This window comes from Sapajus apella, unplaced genomic scaffold, assembly GCF_009761245.1.
Source record: "Sapajus apella isolate SASKATOON/1434 unplaced genomic scaffold, GSC_monkey_1.0 scaffold86, whole genome shotgun sequence".
Taxonomy (NCBI): domain Eukaryota; kingdom Metazoa; phylum Chordata; class Mammalia; order Primates; family Cebidae; genus Sapajus; species Sapajus apella.
In genome coordinates, this window is record NW_022437026.1 from 7,914,744 (window position 1) to 7,934,177 (window position 19,434).

At 50.3% G+C, this 19,434-nt stretch overlaps 1 protein-coding gene across 7 annotated transcripts in view; it reads right to left on the reverse strand.

Moving 5' to 3' along the window:
- CHD4 (chromodomain helicase DNA binding protein 4) overlaps nucleotides 1-17,088 on the reverse strand; it is a 37,238-nt gene extending 20,150 nt beyond the window's left edge. For 3 of the 7 annotated variants that reach the window (XM_032254584.1, XM_032254581.1, XM_032254580.1), the window contains exons 1-22: nucleotides 16,917-17,088; nucleotides 15,888-16,065; nucleotides 12,027-12,148; nucleotides 11,611-11,826; nucleotides 11,304-11,422; nucleotides 10,948-11,189; nucleotides 10,573-10,700; nucleotides 10,184-10,319; nucleotides 9,867-10,045; nucleotides 9,410-9,649; nucleotides 7,697-7,900; nucleotides 7,369-7,574; nucleotides 4,877-5,008; nucleotides 4,698-4,794; nucleotides 3,837-4,028; nucleotides 2,795-2,995; nucleotides 2,472-2,609; nucleotides 2,076-2,197; nucleotides 1,773-1,946; nucleotides 1,303-1,444; nucleotides 1,079-1,210; nucleotides 852-969 (exon numbers count right to left, since the gene is read on the reverse strand). In XM_032254584.1, the coding sequence (XP_032110475.1) occupies nucleotides 852-969; nucleotides 1,079-1,210; nucleotides 1,303-1,444; nucleotides 1,773-1,946; nucleotides 2,076-2,197; nucleotides 2,472-2,609; nucleotides 2,795-2,995; nucleotides 3,837-4,028; nucleotides 4,698-4,794; nucleotides 4,877-5,008; nucleotides 7,369-7,574; nucleotides 7,697-7,900; nucleotides 9,410-9,649; nucleotides 9,867-10,045; nucleotides 10,184-10,319; nucleotides 10,573-10,700; nucleotides 10,948-11,189; nucleotides 11,304-11,422; nucleotides 11,611-11,826; nucleotides 12,027-12,148; nucleotides 15,888-15,987 (3,340 nt within the window). In that variant the 5' untranslated portion in view covers nucleotides 15,988-16,065; nucleotides 16,917-17,088. Of the gene's footprint in view, nucleotides 1-851; nucleotides 970-1,078; nucleotides 1,211-1,302; nucleotides 1,445-1,772; nucleotides 1,947-2,075; nucleotides 2,198-2,471; nucleotides 2,610-2,794; nucleotides 2,996-3,836; nucleotides 4,029-4,697; nucleotides 4,795-4,876; nucleotides 5,009-7,368; nucleotides 7,575-7,696; nucleotides 7,901-9,409; nucleotides 9,650-9,866; nucleotides 10,046-10,183; nucleotides 10,320-10,572; nucleotides 10,701-10,947; nucleotides 11,190-11,303; nucleotides 11,423-11,610; nucleotides 11,827-12,026; nucleotides 12,149-15,887; nucleotides 16,066-16,916 lie in introns of those variants that run through there. The other 4 variants (XM_032254587.1, XM_032254585.1, XM_032254583.1 and 1 more) reach the window with 4 other exon arrangements.
- Between the last annotated feature and the right edge of the window lie 2,346 nt (nucleotides 17,089-19,434).

Here is a 19,434-nt window from a genome sequence, read left to right on the forward strand (position 1 = left end):
GGAGAATTGCCTGAACCCAGGAGGCGGAGGTTGCGGTGAGCCGAGATCGCGCCATTGCACTCCAGCCTGGGTAACATGAGTGAAACTCCGTCTCAAAAAAAAAAAAAAAAAAAAAAGAGAAGCTAGTTGAACAGTACACATGAACTCTGTGCTGTTTTGTAACTTTTTTCTAAGTCTAAAATTAAAATGAAAAGTTTTAAAACAAGTGGTAGCAGCAATACTGGGCACAGCGGCATATGCCTATAATCTCAATACTTTCAGAGGCCAAGGCAGGAGGATTTCTTAAGACCAGAAGTTTGTGATCAGCCTGGGCAACATGGCAAGGCCCCATCTCTACAAACAAATTTTTTAAATTAGCTAGGTGCGATGACTGAAGCCTACAGTCCCAGCTAGTTGGGAGGCTGACGCAGTAGGATCACTTGAGCCTAGGGAGGTGTCCAGACTATATATAGTGAGCCATGATCATGTCACTGCTCTCCAGCTTCAGCAACAAGAGTGAGACCCTACCTTGAATAAACAAAACAAAACAAACAAAAACCTAGTAGTGTCTACCAAGGCAGCCAAGTCTGCCAATAACTTGCTAGTTGAGCTTCAGCAAGTCCTGACCCCTTGCTCGCCCTCAAAATACAATGCTTTCTCCTTTCTAACAGAAAGAACGAAGACCCCAAAGGAAAAAAATTCTCCTAGGAATAGTCCAACACATTCTTCCAATTGAGACATTCAAAAGCTTTACTCTTCCATCTCAACTGACAAAGCCCCAAAAGAACTATACTGAAAAGGAGATGCACAAGGAGTTACAGTACCAAAACATAAGCAAATAAGAATTACTGAAACAACTCCTTCTCTCTCACCATTGAAGCGGTCAATGGCCTCTTGCCGCATGTTCCCAGTGATTCCACCATCGATGCGTTCATATTTATAACCTTCATGTTCCAAGAAATCCTCTAGCAAGTCTAGCATCTTGGTCATCTGTAAAAGGAGCATGGTTTAACTATGGAAAAGTCAGAGGTTAATCCCTTTCCTTTGTCACTAAGGGTTGTCTATGACTGTTCCCTAAAGCTCCCAGCCCACATGGTACCTGGGAAAAGATGAGTACACGATGCCCACCCTCCTTAAGGTTCTTGAGCATTTTCTGCAGCAGCAATAATTTCCCAGATGCTCTGATTAGGGCACTACCATCATACATGCCATTAGGCATCTTAGGGGCTTCCTGAGGACAAAAGCAAAGAAGAAAAAATATTAAAAGAAAGCCCACATGGAAGAGTCCCAACCCAGGGAGGAAGAGGAGGTGGCACTACATACCATCGCAGCCACAGGGAAGAGGTATGGATGGTTGCAGCACTTCTTAAGATCCATCACCACATTTAGCAGAGACACCTGGTTGCCACCACCTCGGGCATTGAGTGCTTCAAAATTCCGAGTGAGGATGTACTTGTAGTATTTCCTACATGGGCAAGGTAGAAACGCAGGTTAGACTCGAGAGCCTTTCAATAATAATGGAGTCCCAACAACTGAGATCTTTCTTCCAACACATCCCACTTTGGGACTAAGGACACCTAACACACAAGCACCACCACCACCATTTTAAATAAGGAAAGGTCTAACTTAAAATGAGTAAGAATTATGTGCTCCAGCGCCCTAGCATCAGGTTTCTTCAGGCTTTGCTTGCTCCTGTCACCAGATGCCTTGAAGCTGAGTGGGGGAGGAATAGGAAACACTCTGCAGACTGGCAGATGTCTAAATGGAGTCTGCTTCTGTCCCTCCCAACTCACTTCTGCATAGGGCTCAGCTCCACACGCACAATTAGTTCTGTCTTGGATGGCATATTCTTGAACACATCAGCTTTCAGCCGCCGCAACATGTGCGGCCCCAGCATGTCATGTAGTTTTTTTATCTGGTCCTCCTTGGCAATGTCAGCAAACTCCTCCAAAAAACCTTCCAAATTGCTTCAGAAAGAAAAAAGGAAAAAGTTATTGGAAAAGGGGAAAGGAAGAAAGGAAAGTGATACAGGAAATGGGTAACAGGAAGAATGAGACGCATAATGATGAGCTGATTACAGATAAGCACACACTTACTGGAACCTCTCAGGGGTGAGAAAGTTGAGCAGATGAAACAACTCTTCCAGATTGTTTTGTAATGGAGTCCCAGTCAGCAACAGCTTATGCTGGAGTGAGTAACCATTCAAGACCCGGAAGAACTGGTGAGGCAGATGGAGAGAGGTGAAATCCAATGAAAAGAGGACTCTAGTAAATCTCTGCAAAATTTCAAGTTGTTTCACTGCCCAATAGTTAAGCCTCCCACTCCTCACATTCTTTTTAAAGGCCTGGCCACGAAGGGCTGTCACATATAAGGAAGGAAGGCAGAGACAATTTTTCCTTCTCCTCTCCTCCTACAAGTTTTCCCCTTAATGAATTGGTAGTACTAGAAAAAACTCAAACTGGGTGCTCCAATGTCCCTCCCTAAGCCCTCACCTTAGACTGATTGTTCTTCAGCCGATGGGCTTCATCCACGATGAGGCAGGCCCAATCAATAGAGCCCAAGATAGCCATGTCAATGGTGATTAATTCGTAGGATGTCAGCAGCACATGGAATTTCACAGATGCCTCTTTCTGCACATGAACGCAACTTGGTCACTACTAGTCAGCTCCTCTGGTGTAAGCACAACCAGGGGACCCATGGAACTTTTTCCTCCTCCCAGGGTTACCCTTTTGCCTCACAGGGACCAGATCAAAGAGGTAAACTAAGCCAGAAGCCACAACTCTTTCTCTAGAGTGGCTTCCCTCCCTTGAGATACCTTCATGCGGGAGGCCTTCTTGCCACCACGAATGGCATTGTCTTCAAAAGAGAACTCATTCTCTCGGATGATGGCACGGCTGTCCTTGTCACCCACATAGGTTACGACATACATGTCTGGAGCCCACATTTCAAACTCCCGCTCCCAGTTGATGATGGTAGAAAGAGGGGCACTCACTAGGAAGGGGCCTTTGGAATGACCCTTGGAGGAAAAAGAGAAGGAGAGTGAGGACTGAGGGTCCCAGCACACTGCAACCCCAGTGAACATCCACCACCCTGCTGCCCCCTCAAGCTGAGCCAAGGACTGCAGCCTGCACTGCTGCTCCTGCTCTCAGCTTCCTCTACGTACATGCCCTGCCCACTCCTTTCTAAAAAGCCAAAGTCAAACCAGAACTACAGGTCTTATCTCTTCCATTAAGTCTTTCTACACTTTTTTTCTGAGATGGAGTTTCGCTCTTGTTGCCCAGACCGGAGTGCAACAGTGCAATCTCAGCTCACTGTAACCTCCACCTCCTGGGTTCAAGCGATTCTCCTGCTTCAGCCTCTCTAGTAGCTGCGATTACAGGCGTGTGCCACCACACACAGCTAATTTTGTATTTTTAGTAAAGACGGAGTTTCACCATGTTGGTCAGGCTGGTCTCAAACTCCTGACCTCAGGTGATCCACCCACGTCAGCCTCCCAAACTGCTGGGATTACAGGCGTGAGCCACGGTGCCTAGCCAAGTCTTTCCATACTAATTCCACTCACAATTCTACTTCCCTCAACACATAATCATTCTGCTGGAACTGAGACTCTATGGACCCATTGCTAATTCTACCCAGGGTTCCATGCCCTCAAATCTTCTGCTGTGTACATGTGTTTATCCACTACCATGTTTATCTAATATCTACTCAACACATGTGTACCTGTGTTTATTATCCACAGTGTTCTTGAAGATCAGAGACCAATGTTTTTATTCCCTTATCTCTCTCCTCAGGGTATAAGTGAAGGCTGCAAACACAAAATACCCACACAAAAAACTATCAGCCCCAGATTTCCTTACCTCCTTGTAAAGGGAATAGAGGAAGACTGCTGTCTGTACAGTTTTCCCAAGGCCCATCTCATCAGCCAAGATGGTGTCAGTACCCTGAGCCCAGGAGAACCGCAACCAATTCAGACCCTCCATTTGATAGGGGTGCAGAGTTCCACCTGTAGCATCCAAATACTCTGGCTGTCGCTCATACTTCACTGTTGGCTGAAGGATGAAACAGAGAAATCAAGAGCTGGCAAGGAGCTCCCTTCTTCCCCTAATACAGAAGCTGCTTCTACCTCACTAGTCTTCACAGATCCTCCTGGAGAGAGCTACAAAAAATTCTGAGGGAAAAGATCCCCTATGATTACTGCAAATTCGTGTTCAGTTTAGGGTCCTCCAGCAAACAGGGCTTTAACCAGACAGACCTGATTTTGGTCCTATAGATCACTGAGGAAAAACATATCACAGACTCCCTATCAATACAATAATTCTACTTAGGATCCACCAGATAAATAATCGTATGTCTCTCCTAGATTCATCTTTTCAACGTTAATCACCCTCAAATTATACTGTACAAGCAAAACCCAGAGGAAATGAGCCTGAATTAAGCCAGATTCCAATGTAAGTTGATAAAAGCTTGGCTGTGTGACCCCTCCCCCTAGATAACATTGCATCTTTTTTTTTTTTTTTTAATGCCAAAAGAAGAAAGTAATCCTAGTGCTTTCTGATATACAGAGATGTGGAGAAGTGGGGAAGCCAACTTTGTGAAGTAATCTCAGCTACAAAGTTACTATTTGCATTACATTACTTAGAGTACCATCATTAGACTGCAGCAAAGATATACTGTCCTTCCCAACAAACTACTCTACAGTCCCTTCCACCCCAACTCACATCAACTGTTGGCGTTTCCGGAGGCCTCTCCAACTTTCGCAGCTTTACCTTCTTGAGTTTCTTGCCTGGTCGGCCTTCCTCACCCCTCATTAACTCCCTAAAGAAGGAAGACATCACAAAGCTGCCAAAGTCCTTTTCTATAGAAGAAACAACTCTACTTCTCAGCCAAAATCACTCACCTGTGATTCCAATAGCTCTGCTTGAACAGGTCATAATCCTGGATCTCCACATCCTCACTCTCCCAAGAAGCCTGATCATAAGGTAAGTCCCGCCACTTGATCAAGTAGTGGACGTGGCCTTTCTTATCCACACTGCAAGTCAAGGAGAGAAAACCCTCAGAGCCAGAAAAGGCAACCTCCTCACTTCCTCTAGAAAACTGACAATACCAGGCAGGGCGCGGTGGCTCACGCCTGTAATCCCAGCACTTTGGGAGGCCGAGGTGGTCGGATCACAAGGTCAAGAGTTCGAGACCATCCTGGGCAACATGGTGAAACCCTGTCTCTGCTAAAAATACAAAAATTAGCCAGGCGTGGTGGTGGGCACCTGTAATTCCAGCTACAGCTACTCGGGAGGTTGAGGCAGGAGAATCAATTGAACCCAGGAGGCAGAGGCTGCAGTGAGCCAAGACTGTGCCACTGCACTCCATACTCCAGCCTGGGAGACAGAGCTAGACTCCATCTCAAAAAAAAAAAGAAAACTGACAATATAGTACGTTCCACACCAGACCTCTTGGTATGCCACAGACCACATGTTTTCAGAACCTCTACTATACCAGTTTGTGACCAAAAATTATCTCTAATTTATGCTCCCCTAGAGCTCAAACACCAGAATTCAGTCAGTTAATAATTAAAATAGTGTTGGCCAGGTGCGGTGGCTCATGCCTGTAATCCCAACACTTTGGGAAGCCGAGGCAGGCAGATATCTTGAGGCCAGGAGTTCAAGAACAGCCTGGCCAACACAGAGAAACCCTGTCTCCACTAAAAAAAAAATTAGCCAGGCATCAGGCCAGGCACAGTGTCTAACGCCTGTAATCCAGCACTTTGGGAGGCCAAGGCAGGCAGATCACAAGGTCAGGAGTTCGAGACCAGCCTGGCCAATGTGGTGAAACCCTGTCTCTACTAAAAATGCACTAATTAACTAGGTGTGGTGGTGCATGCCTGTAGTCCCAGCTACTCAGGAGGCTGAGGCAGAAGAACTGCTTGAACCCAGGAGGCAGAGGTTGCAGTGAGCTGAGATTCACGCCAATGCACACTGCATTCTAGCCTGGGTGACAGAGTGAGACTCTGTCTCAAAAAAAGAAAAAAAAAAATTAGCTGGGCATGGTGGCACACGCCTGTAATCCCAGCTACTCTGGAGGCAGAGACGAAGCATCCCTTAAGCCTGGGAGAGGGAGGCTGCAGTGAGCTTACATCGTGCCACTGCACTCTAGGCTGGGCCACAGAGGGAGATTCTGTCTCAAAAAATATAATAAATAATAATAATATAAAGTGTCAGGTATAGTAGCTTATGCCTGTAATCCCAACACTTTGTAATTCCAACACTTTGCTGAGGCAGGCAGGTTGCTTGAGCCCAGGAGTTCAAGACTGCTGTGAGCAGTGATCACACCACTGCACTCAGGCCTGGGCAACACAGCTAGACCTTGTCTCAAAATAAATAAATAAATAATAATATAAGGCCAGGCATGCTGGCTCACGCCTATTAATCCCAGCACTTAGGGAGGCCAAGGCAGGCATATTGCCTGAGGTCAGGAGTTCAAGACCAGCCTGGCCAACATAGTGAAACCCCACCTCTAGTAAAAATATAAAAATTAGCCGGGTGTGGTAGTGGGTGCCTGTGCTCAGCTACTAGGGAGGCTGAGGCAGGAGATTCGCTTGAGCCCAGGAGGCGGAGGCTGCAGTAAGCCAAGGTCACACCACTGCACTCCAGCCTGGGCAACAGAGCAAGACTCCATCTCAAAAAAACAAACAACTAGGAGTGGTGGCTCATGCCTGTAATCCCAGTACTTTGGGAGCCTGAAGCGGGCTGATCGCCTGAGGTCAAGAGATCCAGACCAGCCTAGCCAACATGGTGAAACTGAAAATACAAAATACTGAAAATACAAAAATTAGCTGGGCATGGTGGCTCATGCCTGTAGTCCCAGCTACTTAGGAGGCTGAGGCAGGAGAATCACTTGAACCTGGGAGGTGGAGGTTGCAGTGAGCGAAGATCACGCCACTGCACTCCAGCCTGGACACAGAGCAAGACTCTGTCTTAAAAAAAAAAAAAAAAAAAAAGTGTCGGCCGGGCGCGGTGGCTCAAGCCTGTAATCCCAGCACTTTGGGAGGCCGAGGCGGGTGGATAACGAGGTCAAGAGATCGAGACCATCCTGACCAACATGGTGAAACCCCGTCTCTACTAAAAATACAAAAAACTTAGCCAGGTGTGGTGCCATGCTCCTGTGGTCCCAGCTACTTGGGAGGCTGAGGCCGAAGAATCACTTGAACCCATGAGACGGAGGTTGCAGTGAGCTGAGATTATGCCACTGCCGACAGAGCAAGACACTGTCTCAAAAAAAAAAAAAAAAAAAAAAAAGTGTCTTCCAAGGCTAAGTCATTGGTGACATCCACTTTCCCAATCCCTTTAGCAGGGTCTCCCCTGGAAATTGCCTATCTCCCATGTGCCCATCTGGTACCTGTGGTTAAGGATGCGGTGGATCATCATCCACTCAGGTTTTATCCCATAGCGATAGAAGCGTTCCTCCATCTCTGCAAATTTAGGGTCCTTGTTCTTCCGCTTTCGGCTCTTTTCTTCATCACCACCAAAGTCCCCAGAAGGTGGCTCATCCATATCATTCTTCCGCTGATAGTTTCGGAACATCACCTGACAGTGCAGCTCCAGCTTCGAGTGGAAAGAGAAAATCAGCCACCAAGAAGCCGTGTTCATTCCTGCTATCCACGAGGCTGTTTTACCACTACCCTCTTCATCATAGCCCCCACATCTCCAACCTATGCTAGACTTACCTGCAGTTCAGACACCCAGGAGCAGTGCCAGTAAGACATGCCTTGCCACTTCACAAAGAACTGCCGCTCTGGCCGCCCCTCCAAGGGCTTTGGGGAGGGTGTACTGGGATCAGCATCTGGAGGCCGAGGTACTGGTGTGGGAGACGGTGGCTGACCCCACTTCCAGATAAGGATCTTCTGCACTTTGCCCTTCAGAGCTGGACACTGAGAGAAAAAGAGACAACCTAATCCCAAATCATAACCATGAAAGGAGAAGGGACAGCCCACAGTCTCAACTTCATCAAAGGGCGATTAAAATCACATTTCAAATAAAATTTAATCCCAGGACTCCTCCAGAGAGAGAATGCAGGTTGAGGACCCCTCATCTGAAATGACTGGGACCAGAAGTGTTTCGGATTTCACATTTTTGGATTAGCGTGCTCAACCTGTGATAGGATTCCCTCTCCATTTCTGGACATCATCCAGGATTTGTGTGCCACCATCACTCCTATCTGCTTAACAGAGCCAGTAGTTAGACTTGAACAATAATCCAGAACCAGCGGGCACAGGAAATCAACAGACTTAGAGCACAGAATTCTTCCCTTAAGCAATCTAAAAGCAGTAATTGGCCGTACTAAACATTCTAAACTGGCTGGCATGGTGGTATACACCAGTAATGCCACCACTTAGGGAGGACAAGGGGGCACAGTGGTTTGAAACTAAGAGTTCAAGACCAGCCTGGGCAACATAGGGAGACCCTGTCTCTACAGAGAATCTTTTTTTAATTTTTTTTTTTTTTAAAGACGGGGTTTCACCATGTTGGTCAGGCTAGTCTTGAACTCCCGACCTCAGGTGATCCGCCCGCCTTGGCCTCCAAAGTGCTCGGATTACAGGTGTGAGCACCACACCCGGCCGAGAATTTTTTTTTTTTTAATTACCTGGATGTGGTGGCATGCACCTGTACTCCTAGCTACTCAGCGACAGGCTGAGACAGGAGGATCATTTGAGCCCAAGAGTTGGAGGCTGCAGTGGGTTATGATCACACCACTGTAGCCTAGCCTGGATGAGAGTGAGACCTTGTCTCCAAAAAAAATTTTTTTTAACAAAAACATCAAAAACACTGTGAGCTACCAAGACCCTGAGGCAGAGTGTCAACACAGGGACAAACATTCTCAGCTAGAAAAACATTGCTTCATCTCCTCTAAGAGAGCTGGCAAAACATCTACTTCTCTGTTTGAAGTTAGTCCTGCATTTTCCCAGGACAAAAGTATCCCAACACCACAGGATAAAGGAAAATACCCGTCTCAGGACTAAAAAGCTCATAGTTCCTCCCCTGCACTCCAGTCTGACAATACCCTACATAGAAAAGACTACACTTAGCCGGGCGCGGTGGCTCAAGCCTGTAATCCCAGCACTTTGGGAGGCCGAGGCGGGTGGATCACGAGGTCAAGAGATCGAGACCATCCTGGTCAACACGGTGAAACCCCGTCTCTACTAAAAATACAAAAAATTAGCTGGGCATGGTGGCGCGTGCCTGTAATCCCAGCTACTCAGGAGGCTGAGGCAGGAGAATTGCCTGAACCCAGGAGGCGGAGGTTGCGGTGAGCCGAGATCGCGCCATTGCACTCCAGCCTGGGCAACAAGAGCGAAACTCCGTCTCAAAAAAAAAAAAAAAAAAAAAAAAAAAGACTACACTTTCCACGTCTTCTGCCCTGGCTGAGATCAGTCACTCACCGTACAACGGGGACAGAGCCATTCACCGTTGGGGATCTCTGGAAGTGGGGGATTCAGGCAGTGGATGTGGTAGGATGAAGGACAGGTGTCACAGCAGAGCAGCTCCCCACCATCCTTGCAGACCCGGCAGAATTCCATATGGTGGTCATCCTCCTCTTCGAGGTCTCCCCCAACCTCTTCTAGGATCTCCTCACCCTCTGAATTGTCTTCTTTAGCCTCCCACTGGATGCCTTCCTTCTCCTGCAGTAAAAGACCACAGATTCACGTTATTACCCCCCACCCGCCCACCCACCGAAGTCTGAAGCCAGTGCCTCCATCATTCCCATCCATTCAAATGCTTCCCAAAGCTCACAACCCACAGCACCAGCATTTCTATTTCCATCCAGGCCCCAAAGAGCTTTACTGTCCCACCCTTCCTCTCATGGGCTCCAAGCGGCCACAACGGCCAGACACTCACGCAGTGTGGGCAGCTCCACTTGCCCTCGGGAGCCTTCTCCATGTCGGGATCCAGGCAGACCATGTGGTAAGCTCGAGGACAAGTATCACACAGGATGATCTCACCGCCTTGCTGGCACACCTCGCAATAGTCCTGGTGGTCTGTCTCATAACCATCCACAGCAGTCACCTCCTCCTCGCCTGGGCAAGGAAGAGGGAAAGCCCAGTTATTAGAAAAAAACTACCTCCCCCCACCCCCCAACCCCTATCTCCTTAGGGAGATTCTTCCTCAATCATTCCCACCTCGTCCCATCACAAATATACAGAAGAGAAACACACCTTTCTTTTTCTTCTTTGTAGTTCGGAGTTTCTTGCGACTGCGGCTACTACGGCTGGTGGAACCATCAGAAACAGAATAGCTATTGATACTGGCATCATCGAAGTCAGATTCCACATCTAAGTCATCATCCTCACTCTGGCAGAGTGAAAGAGAATAAGGTTAGACGTTCAAGCCAAGGGGAAGGAGAAAGGGGCAAGGAGGGGAGTACTCTCTCACTGTGGATACTAGAATCCCAGCAAGCACCGTTATATAGGGAGCCTAGTCTCTTGTTCTGTGGGCAACTCACCACATTCTTACGTGCCTACTATGAAGGACAGGTCCTGACATAAGATCACATCCTTTCTATCAGACATGGCACCCTCCCTAAAGTGACAGACTGGGCTCTCACCGAGGATCTCTTACGCTTGGAACCAAAACCTCCCAACTTGATTTTCAGGGGAGCTACTTTCTTGGGTTTAGGCTTCTTGGCATCAGGTACACGAGGGCTGCCCTTGGGCTTCCTCCGAGCATTGGGACCTAAAATCAGGATACATCCAAATATATACCACAAGACCAAAAACAGGGAAAATAAAATCTTCTCCACCTAAAAGCTTGCTTCCCAACATCCAAATTCCCAAATTTTCCCTCCTAAACCCAAGACTCATTCCTCCCTCCTATCTGTATCTCCTACTTTAGGGCGAACAGAACAGCATTCCCGTGCTCTGTCTCTGGCACCCTAGGCCCACATTAGACGCCCCCGGTTCCCATTTGAACCCCATTTCACCTTTGCCCTCCTTGGTCTTGGCCTTGCGGATAGGCACCTCCACAGGGGGAGGTGGTGGTGCAACCTCAGTGGCTGTCACCATGCTCTCCACCACAGCCACTGCTGCCGCTGCTGCAGCTGCCACTGATGCCCCAGAACTGCCTTTGAAGGGATTATTGGTACTGAACTCCCGCCATTTTGCACCCAAAACCATCATCATCTTGGAGACAGCAATCTTGGGATTTTTGGCAGCAATGAGGGGTCTAGTGGAGCAATGGACAAGAACAGAGGGAAATATGTAAGAATAAAAGAAAGTGAAGTAAGAAGAGACAATAGAAAGACTCTCCTCCCCCTTCCCCAAGCCCCTCCTGTTTTACCTGACAAACTGGCTGAAGGCCTTGTAGTTGGTGAGGGTTCGATAATCCTCCTCTGAGAACACGTGGTCAATGTCTTCCATGCCCCAGTCTTCCAGGAGCTGAGCAGATGATTTAGGCTCCTGCAGAAAGAGCAAAGTCAAGGAACTGCCACCTCATCTCCACACTTGCTAAGCAAATTTGTGTTGCAAGACCAAAGCAACAGAATTAAGAGGAAAAGAAGAGAAAGTGTTCTAAAGGTCAGCAGAGTGTCTAGGCAACAAAAGGACAATGGCTAACAGTACAAAGAAGAGGATGGAGGTCCAGGCACCTTTGAGTCATCATCATCGTCATCCTCCTCCTCCTCCTCCTTCCGCTTGGATTTGCTCTTCTTCTCTTTCTTAGGTCCAAGCTTCTTCTTCTTCTTCTTGCCAGGGGTATAGTCGCTGCCCTCACTGTCTGAGCGCAGAGCCACCTCTTCCTCCTCCTCCACAAACTCTGGCCCCTCCCCAGAGCTGTCCCCCAGCTGCCGGCATAAGAGCAGACGCTGGAGCAGGGAAAGGGGGGGAGAGGGAGACAGACACACACATGCTACACACATGCTGACCTCAGGACAGCCCTGAGGCTCATCCCCAGAACCTGGCCCACCACTCCTGAGAAGGAAACAAATGTCCTCAGCCCTTCAACCCTTCTCAGAGCTCCTCCCTTCTTCCTCTCATTCCCCATAACATTCAATCACCCACACACCTCCTTTTTTTGGCGCTTGCTCTTAGGGATTTTAGGGTCCCGAGGTTTCTTAGGCTTTTTCTTCTTCTTGAGCTTTGGAGTCTCTGTTTCTGACAAATCCTCTTCTGGGTCCTCTTCATTTTCTACATATATTAGGCAAAGAGTGGCAGGCAGGGAAAAGATCAATAGCAAAAGGTTAGGGCCTAATCCAGAGGCTTCAGACTTTATTCCCCACCTCTTGTCCCAGATTCCTCTGAAGAGAACTGCTATACTCTGTAGAGAAGGAAGCTGATACCCAGGACAAAAACAGACAAAGAGAGAGCTGTATATACCCGAAATAGGCCTGCCAGGCCAGACCAGGCCCACCTCGGGCAGCTGTCCAGACCCCTGCCCCCTCTCTCCCGTTCCTACCAGCAGTCTTCTAGGTATTCACCAGAACAGCTTAATCAAGCTGCTTAGACTTCGCTAACTAAGAGAACTAGGTTTAGGCCTTCTGTAACTGGCCACCAACTATTCTATAAACCAGGGAATGAGAATGAAAGGTCCCATTCAGAAGGCAAAAACTATAGAAGATACCCTTACCACATTCCCACAACAGGATCAGTTCAGGGGTCTGGGAAACCACACCCTTCTCTGACCACTTTGAAGTCATCACTGCTTAAATTAACCAGAACCTCCAAGTCCTAGGTTCAGCTGCCAGCCCAATCTCATCCCCGCTCCTAAAATACAATTGCCTTTCCCCATCTCCAACCCTAATGTTCCTCCTCAGCTTCTCCTGGGTCAGCAGCCTCTTCTCCCTAGGGGCCCAAATCAGCCCAGCTGTCACCATCTCCCCCTGCGCCAACCCCCAGCAATCCTCCTCCCATCTGGCTCCACCTCCTCCCCTGGCTGGAAGCACACACAAAGCCGGGGGTAATACCGAAAGCTCCAGGGCAAGGAAAGGTGGGAAGGGGCACAGAAGGGAAAGAGAGGGCCAGGAGGCAGCTTCCTTTGTAACAGACATTCACACCAGCTCTGACTCCTTCCTCCCTCCTCTCTCTCCCTCTTCCCAAGCCACCCCCGCCTAAAGTGGGGGTGGGAGGAGTAGAGAAAGGAGTGGAGAGAAGGGAGTGCCTCACCCACTGAGGAGAGGGAAAATGGCTCCTGACCGCAGAAGCCAGCCCAGGGCACCCAGCTGCCAACATAGGACAGACAGGAAGTGGCACGGGAGGGGGCGGGGTTGAGAAAGGTATCGGGGAAAGACTGTCCTCATAGAAGCCTCCCCAGTTACCTGGCCACAGGTCTAAATGCCATCTACTCTGGGATGACACAGTTCCCAAGAGGCCCCCTAAAGTTCTAACCAAGAAAACCAAGACAAACATGAAAGTAATACTGTGAGAGGAACTTGATTACTCCCTCAATCATAATTATTTTTTCAATCATCAGAGCTGAGATTTAACAAAGGCTCCGTGGTCAGAGCATACAACCTTCTCCCCAAATTTCTGATACCCAAAAGATTTAGTTTGAGGAATGGAGGCCCACAAGAAGTCTCTGAAGCTCAGCTTCCTCACTACCCCCACCCAGAGTCCTATCCAACATATGGGAAGGTCTGCACAAAAAGGAGCAGGATCTAGAGAGTGGTAGAAAATAACATCCCAGCCAGGCAGGGTGGCTCATGCCTGCAATCCCAGCACTTTGGGAGGATGAGGCGGGCGGATCATTTGAGGTCAGGAGTTCGAAACCAGACTGGCCAACATAGTGAAACCCCGTCTCTACTAAAAATACAAAAATTAGCTTGACATGGTGGTGGATGCCTATAATCCCAGCTACTCGGGAGGCTAAGGCAGGAGAATCGCTTGAACCTGGGAGGTGGAGGTTGCAGTGAGCCAAGATCGAGCCACTGCACTCTAGCCTGGGTGACAGAGTGAGACTCTGTCTCAAATATATATCTCCCTCCTTCAACCTCTTAGCTCTTGACCTACCAGCATTAGCCCTAAAATGTCTCTGGCTCCTCACTTCCTGAGCTAGACAGATACTATGGAATATGAGACATTAGGCTGGACAAAGCATCATCAGACTCCCTGATTCTCACTCAGCCCAGAATGAGACCAGGCACAAGAAAGCCCCTCCCATTCCCTTGGGAATGGAACACCAGCCTGGATTTCACGAGAACCATTTTCTTAAGGGCTTTTCCTCACCAATCCCCCCCGCAATGCCCACCAGCTGCATCTCAGCACCCCCATAAAAGCTGGAAGTGGAGACAAAGATAACCCATGGAGGCAAAGGGGATATCCTTCCATGCACATAGAGCCCCCAAACTTCTCAGGCAAATAATATGCTGAAATGGCAAACAGCAAAATGACTGAGATAAAGATTTGGGAAAGGGACAGGAATGGGGTGTGGCAAGCGGAAAAAGTGGGTCACGCTACAGCCAGGACAGAGTTCACAACTCCTGCACAGCTCCCAGTCAACATGAGGGGCAGCCCCAGACCAATGGGCCAATGGGAGGCCAAGATGTGGAACCCACAATGTCTAGGCAACACTACAGTTTCTCATGCCCCTCTTAGAAGGACAGGGTCCCCTTACCACCACCACCACCACCACCCTGCTCTCACCTTGGGCAAGAGCACAGAAATCTGCCTCTCTACCCTACACAAGGATGAAACCAAGTTTCTCATCCCAACAGTTGAAGACTCCATGACAAGACTAACCCCTCTCCTAAACGGCCTCAGGTTGAAGTAAAGACTTCCAACTTAAAAAGTGCAAAATTTGAGAGCATCTCTCCCAGACCACTGCAACTTCGACTGGAGTTAAGAAGAGAGAAGGCAGATGTGAAGGACGCTGGATGAGAAACAAAAACAGGATCAGCAGGCTCCAGAATGAGAAGAAAAGTGGAAGCAGAAGGGATGAAGAAATGGCATGTAGGGAAAAAAAAATGAAAGTCAAGGAAACAAGTAGGTGACTTAGCTAGGGGCTCTGAAGAAAGAAAAGAAAGAGACCTGCTTAGGAACACGACATCAATCATCACCTGAACCTGAGAACAGACAAGGGCTCCCCCAATCAGCCAGGGTGGTTTTATAACCATACGGGTTTGGCCAGTTCATGGAGCCACCCCAAAACACAGATAGTGCAACCTCTAGCACACCTACACAAGGCACTTCACACTGCCGGCCTAAACCCCAGGCTCCCTCACAGAGGCAGAAGCTGCCAGGAAAAAAGCCAGAATTATGTCCACTAGCCAGGAGAAGAGGGGTGCCCTCCCTTCTTTTGCCCCTCCTCGCTCGGCTATTACATCCTCTCCGAGCCCCCATCACTCCCCCACTCAAAACATTCCAGCAATCTGCCTGGCTAAAAGCGCTCCAGATCACGCTGAGGAGCGCGATTCAAACTTCACACAGTTGAGACAGCACAGAAAACCGGTAACTGATCAGAAGCTAAAAATAATCAGATAGTGTAACCAGCACTCCCTCTTTCCTTTCCACAGAGGCAACCACAGGATCCTACTAGCACAGACGCCCGGCTGGTCTTCTCAGAATCCTCAACGTCCCCCTCCACCACCACCACCACAAACCTCCAGGGGTCCCAACTACCTGCATTCCTCCGAGGACCCACACACAAGGTAATGCCTGCCGGCCCAGAGAGCTCCCTCAACTGGGAGCTGCAGAGCATTCCTCAAGACAGAGTGCAGCAAGCTGGCATCTCCGTCCGCGGTGCCCAGGAGGCACATGGCTTCCACCCCCCTCACACCAGAGCTCCGCAGAAGGGAACCACTCCCTTCGGATGCCCTCCACCTTCGGCTCTGCACAGAGACAGCTGAGCAACACAGCCCTGCCTCCCCAGAGTCGTCACTTGGGAGAATCCAAATGCCTCCTTCCCACCCAGGGCCCTTGGGGAAGATGTTACCTGGGTGGGGTGGGGGCAGGCTGTTGTTCAAAAGTGCATCCATATCCTCCTCCTCACTGCCCGCCGAGCAGGGGGACGGGGAGCCCAGGCCCGACGCCATCCCCTTCCGCTCCGGGCCAGGGAATTGGCCCAGCTGCTCCTGCCGGCGGCCTGGGGCCCTCTACACTGGCCCGAGTCACTGTGCGGGGGAGGGGGGAGAAAGAGAGCACAGTCAGTGACGCGCACTGTCCCCCTCCCCCACACCCACCCGCTCTTTCCGCCCCCCACCCCAGCCACCCTAGCAGGGCACCCGAACCGCTCAGGCTGAACTTAGTTCCACACTCCTCGGGGGCAGCCCGGAAGCCGGCTCCCCGGCAGGCGCCCCCACGGAGCAAGGGAGCTACGCCTCCGAGGGCAGGCTGGTGCAGGCGCGGGGAGGGAAGACGCCGGGCTGGACCGAGCGGGGTGTGACGGGGGAGGGGGTCCGAGTGGTAGCGGCGCGGGGGGGGGGCCAGGGGAGGCAGCAGGCAACAAGGCGCTCGGGGACACAAGGTCACTTGGGGGTGGGGGGGCGCCTCCCTGCGCCCGGGGAGGGGCCAGTCCCCAGACAGGGCAGCTCTCCAAAGGCTGTCCTCTGGGACAACTCAGGTTCTCCTCAAGAGGTGCGGGGACGAGGGGGCGTGGAGGCTCGGGCACTGCGGGGGGCCGGAGGCAGGGACGCGGGGGACGAGAGCGTCCCACCGGGAAGGGGGCCGGGCCACGTGTGTCCCGGGGGGCAAGTGATCAAAGGGCGAGGGGGCGGACGCCGGGCATTGTGGGAGACCAAGCCGGAGGCGGAGGGTCGCGGGGAGCAAGACTCCGGCAGCGTTAGGGCGGGGGCTGGGAGGAGGCCGGGCGCCCTGCAGGGCCAGGAAAGGAAGGGTCGGCTCCTCCGGGCAAGGGGCGGTCTGCGGGTCGGGGGACGCCTGACGAAGGGGTGGGTGACGGGATGACCCTCTGGGCTGGTCGGGCGGTGAGGGGCGTCTTTTTGGGAACCCGCGCTCTCCTCACCCCGGAGCCGCCGCAGGTCGCGCTGGGTCCGGCCTGGTGTCACTCCCGCTCCGACTCCTCCTCGCCGCGGCCGAAGGGGGGAAAATGGCTCCGGCTCCGGCGTCGCCTCTTAAAGGGCCTGAAACACCGGCCGGGAAATCCCACCGCACAGGCCCCGCCCCCCCACGGACAGCCCATAATAACCTCAACCAACTCCAACCCCCCCTCCACTACCGCCACCCTCCTCCCCAGGTCTCCTGGGCAACCCCCGCCCCCTCGTCGCTCAGGCAACCACTGGCCACGCCCCTTCGAGCGCGCGCGCGCGTGTCACCTGGGCAACCGCCCACCTCCTGGCCATCCCATAATACACACGGACACTCCCCCCACATACACACAACACGCACCCCGCCCCCCTTCACATTTCATACACATATATACCAGGGGCTACTGACATCTCATGATATTGCAGACCTTTTGCAACTAACCCTCTTAGACATCCCATAATAGCCATCCTTTGCCAACTTCTTCACTCTTGGCCCTAATGCTAACATCCCATAATAATTCATCACCCCTCCCTCCCCATGGCCATCCCATAATAAGCAGCCCTCCCGGCACTTATGCCTTATATCCCATAATACTCATCCCCATCCCCCACAGACATCCCATAATAACCACTCTCCATCCACCCCCAGTTTGATATCCCATAATAGTCAGAAACTCACCCCCCCCATACTACAACAACGGACACTCGGCCTCCTCCCACACACATCCCGTAATAATCAGTCTCCCACTTTCTATACTGACATCCCATAATAGCTAACCCCCTGGAGCTGCCCTCAGTCCCTGCAGGCTAGGGTCTAGAGGCTCACATCACCCCCAGCCTTCCCTCTCCTAGCTTCATAGTCTATGATAAGTACCCCTCCTCTATCAAAAAGATAACCCATAATGATCAACTGCCCTACTGTCGCCCTACAGATGGACGGACATCTAATCTCTTTTCCTTTAACACTGGAAAGCTATCCCATAATAATTTTACTCTCCTACCCACATCCTGACATCCCATAATAATTGCAAGGAGCCCGTGGTCAACCAAACATACCATAATACTCCCAACACAACCCAGTGTCACATCCCATAATGCTTCATCTCCACTCCACCACCCCTATACCCTTGGAGCCAGGCATCCCATAATATTCATATTCTTCCCACCCCCATCTCCAGGCGCTGTCAGTCTATTCTAACACCTCGAGCAGGGAGGGCCAGGCAGGCTACCCACGCTTCCCTGTCCCCGCCCCCACTTGCACACACCTTAATCCTTTTCTGGGCCAAAGCAGTATCCTGGAAAAAAGCCTCCTGATGTCTGGAACCCAGCTTCCCTCATACCATCATTTCCAGACACTCAGGGGCCAGGAGCTCACCTAGGGCCTCACCCAATCCCACCAAAATCCAGGTATTTTCCAGATGCTTACCTCCAGCTCCTAAGTTTTAAGGAACACCAACCAGCCAAAATACCAAGCTGACAGATGAAACATTTACATGAAGTCTAATTCACTCTACAGCATCCCATAATAATTAGCAACTTTCATCCCAAGACTATCTCTCAACATCTAGCACTCCTCCCTCCCCCTCACAACACCCCCAGGTAAGGGGCCTTTCACCAACACCCCTAGGCCATTCCTGCGGATGGACATCCCATCACGATGTGAACTGAGGATCCTGCTCTGTACACACCAAGAGTGGAGGCACACCCTCCCCCTACTCACCACTACTCATGTTCATTCAACCTATGTTGACAGAGTACCTAACAAGGCTGAGCTGGGCACCATGGAGAAGCAAGGAAGACCATGGGTGCCTCCCTTCAAAAAGCATAAACCACCAAGCAAACAATACACCACAGAATGGTGCCAAGGCAGAACTACTGAGTGCTATTTCCCAATTTCCTGTTACAGAAAAATCCCGCTGGTCCCAAGAGAGAACATATCCCAGTAGGATATGTCCTACTGGTCCTTCTGGAGCTGGAAGTTACTTCAAGGATTTATGGGTATAGACCATGGTCAAGACAATCTCCTATCTGTTCCCTTACTAGCGGAAAGCAATGCTAATGCATTCAGCATTACTAATACTGAAATCCTATAGTATGTTCATGCCCTTCCTCCTATTTTGTGTGTGTGTGTGTGTATGTGTGTGTGTATGTGTGTGTGATGGAGTCTTGCTCTGTCGCAAGGCTGGAGTGCAGTGGCACGATCTCGGCTCACAGCAACCTCTGACTCACAGGTTCAAACGATTCCCCTACCTCAGCCTCCCCAGTAGCTGGAACTACAGGCGTGAGCCACCACTACTTCTTAAGAGACTCCACAATATGCCAGCATTGTTTCACTCATTCTTGAACTCCAAATCCTGCTTAACCTCAATGTCTCATATTTTTCAGGCACTTTCCCATTTTATATCTTGAAGTCTCACAATAATTCCAATGGCCTCCATCCTCATCTTGTTCAGGCCCCATTCTCCACCTCAAAAAATATATATATATATGGCCTGA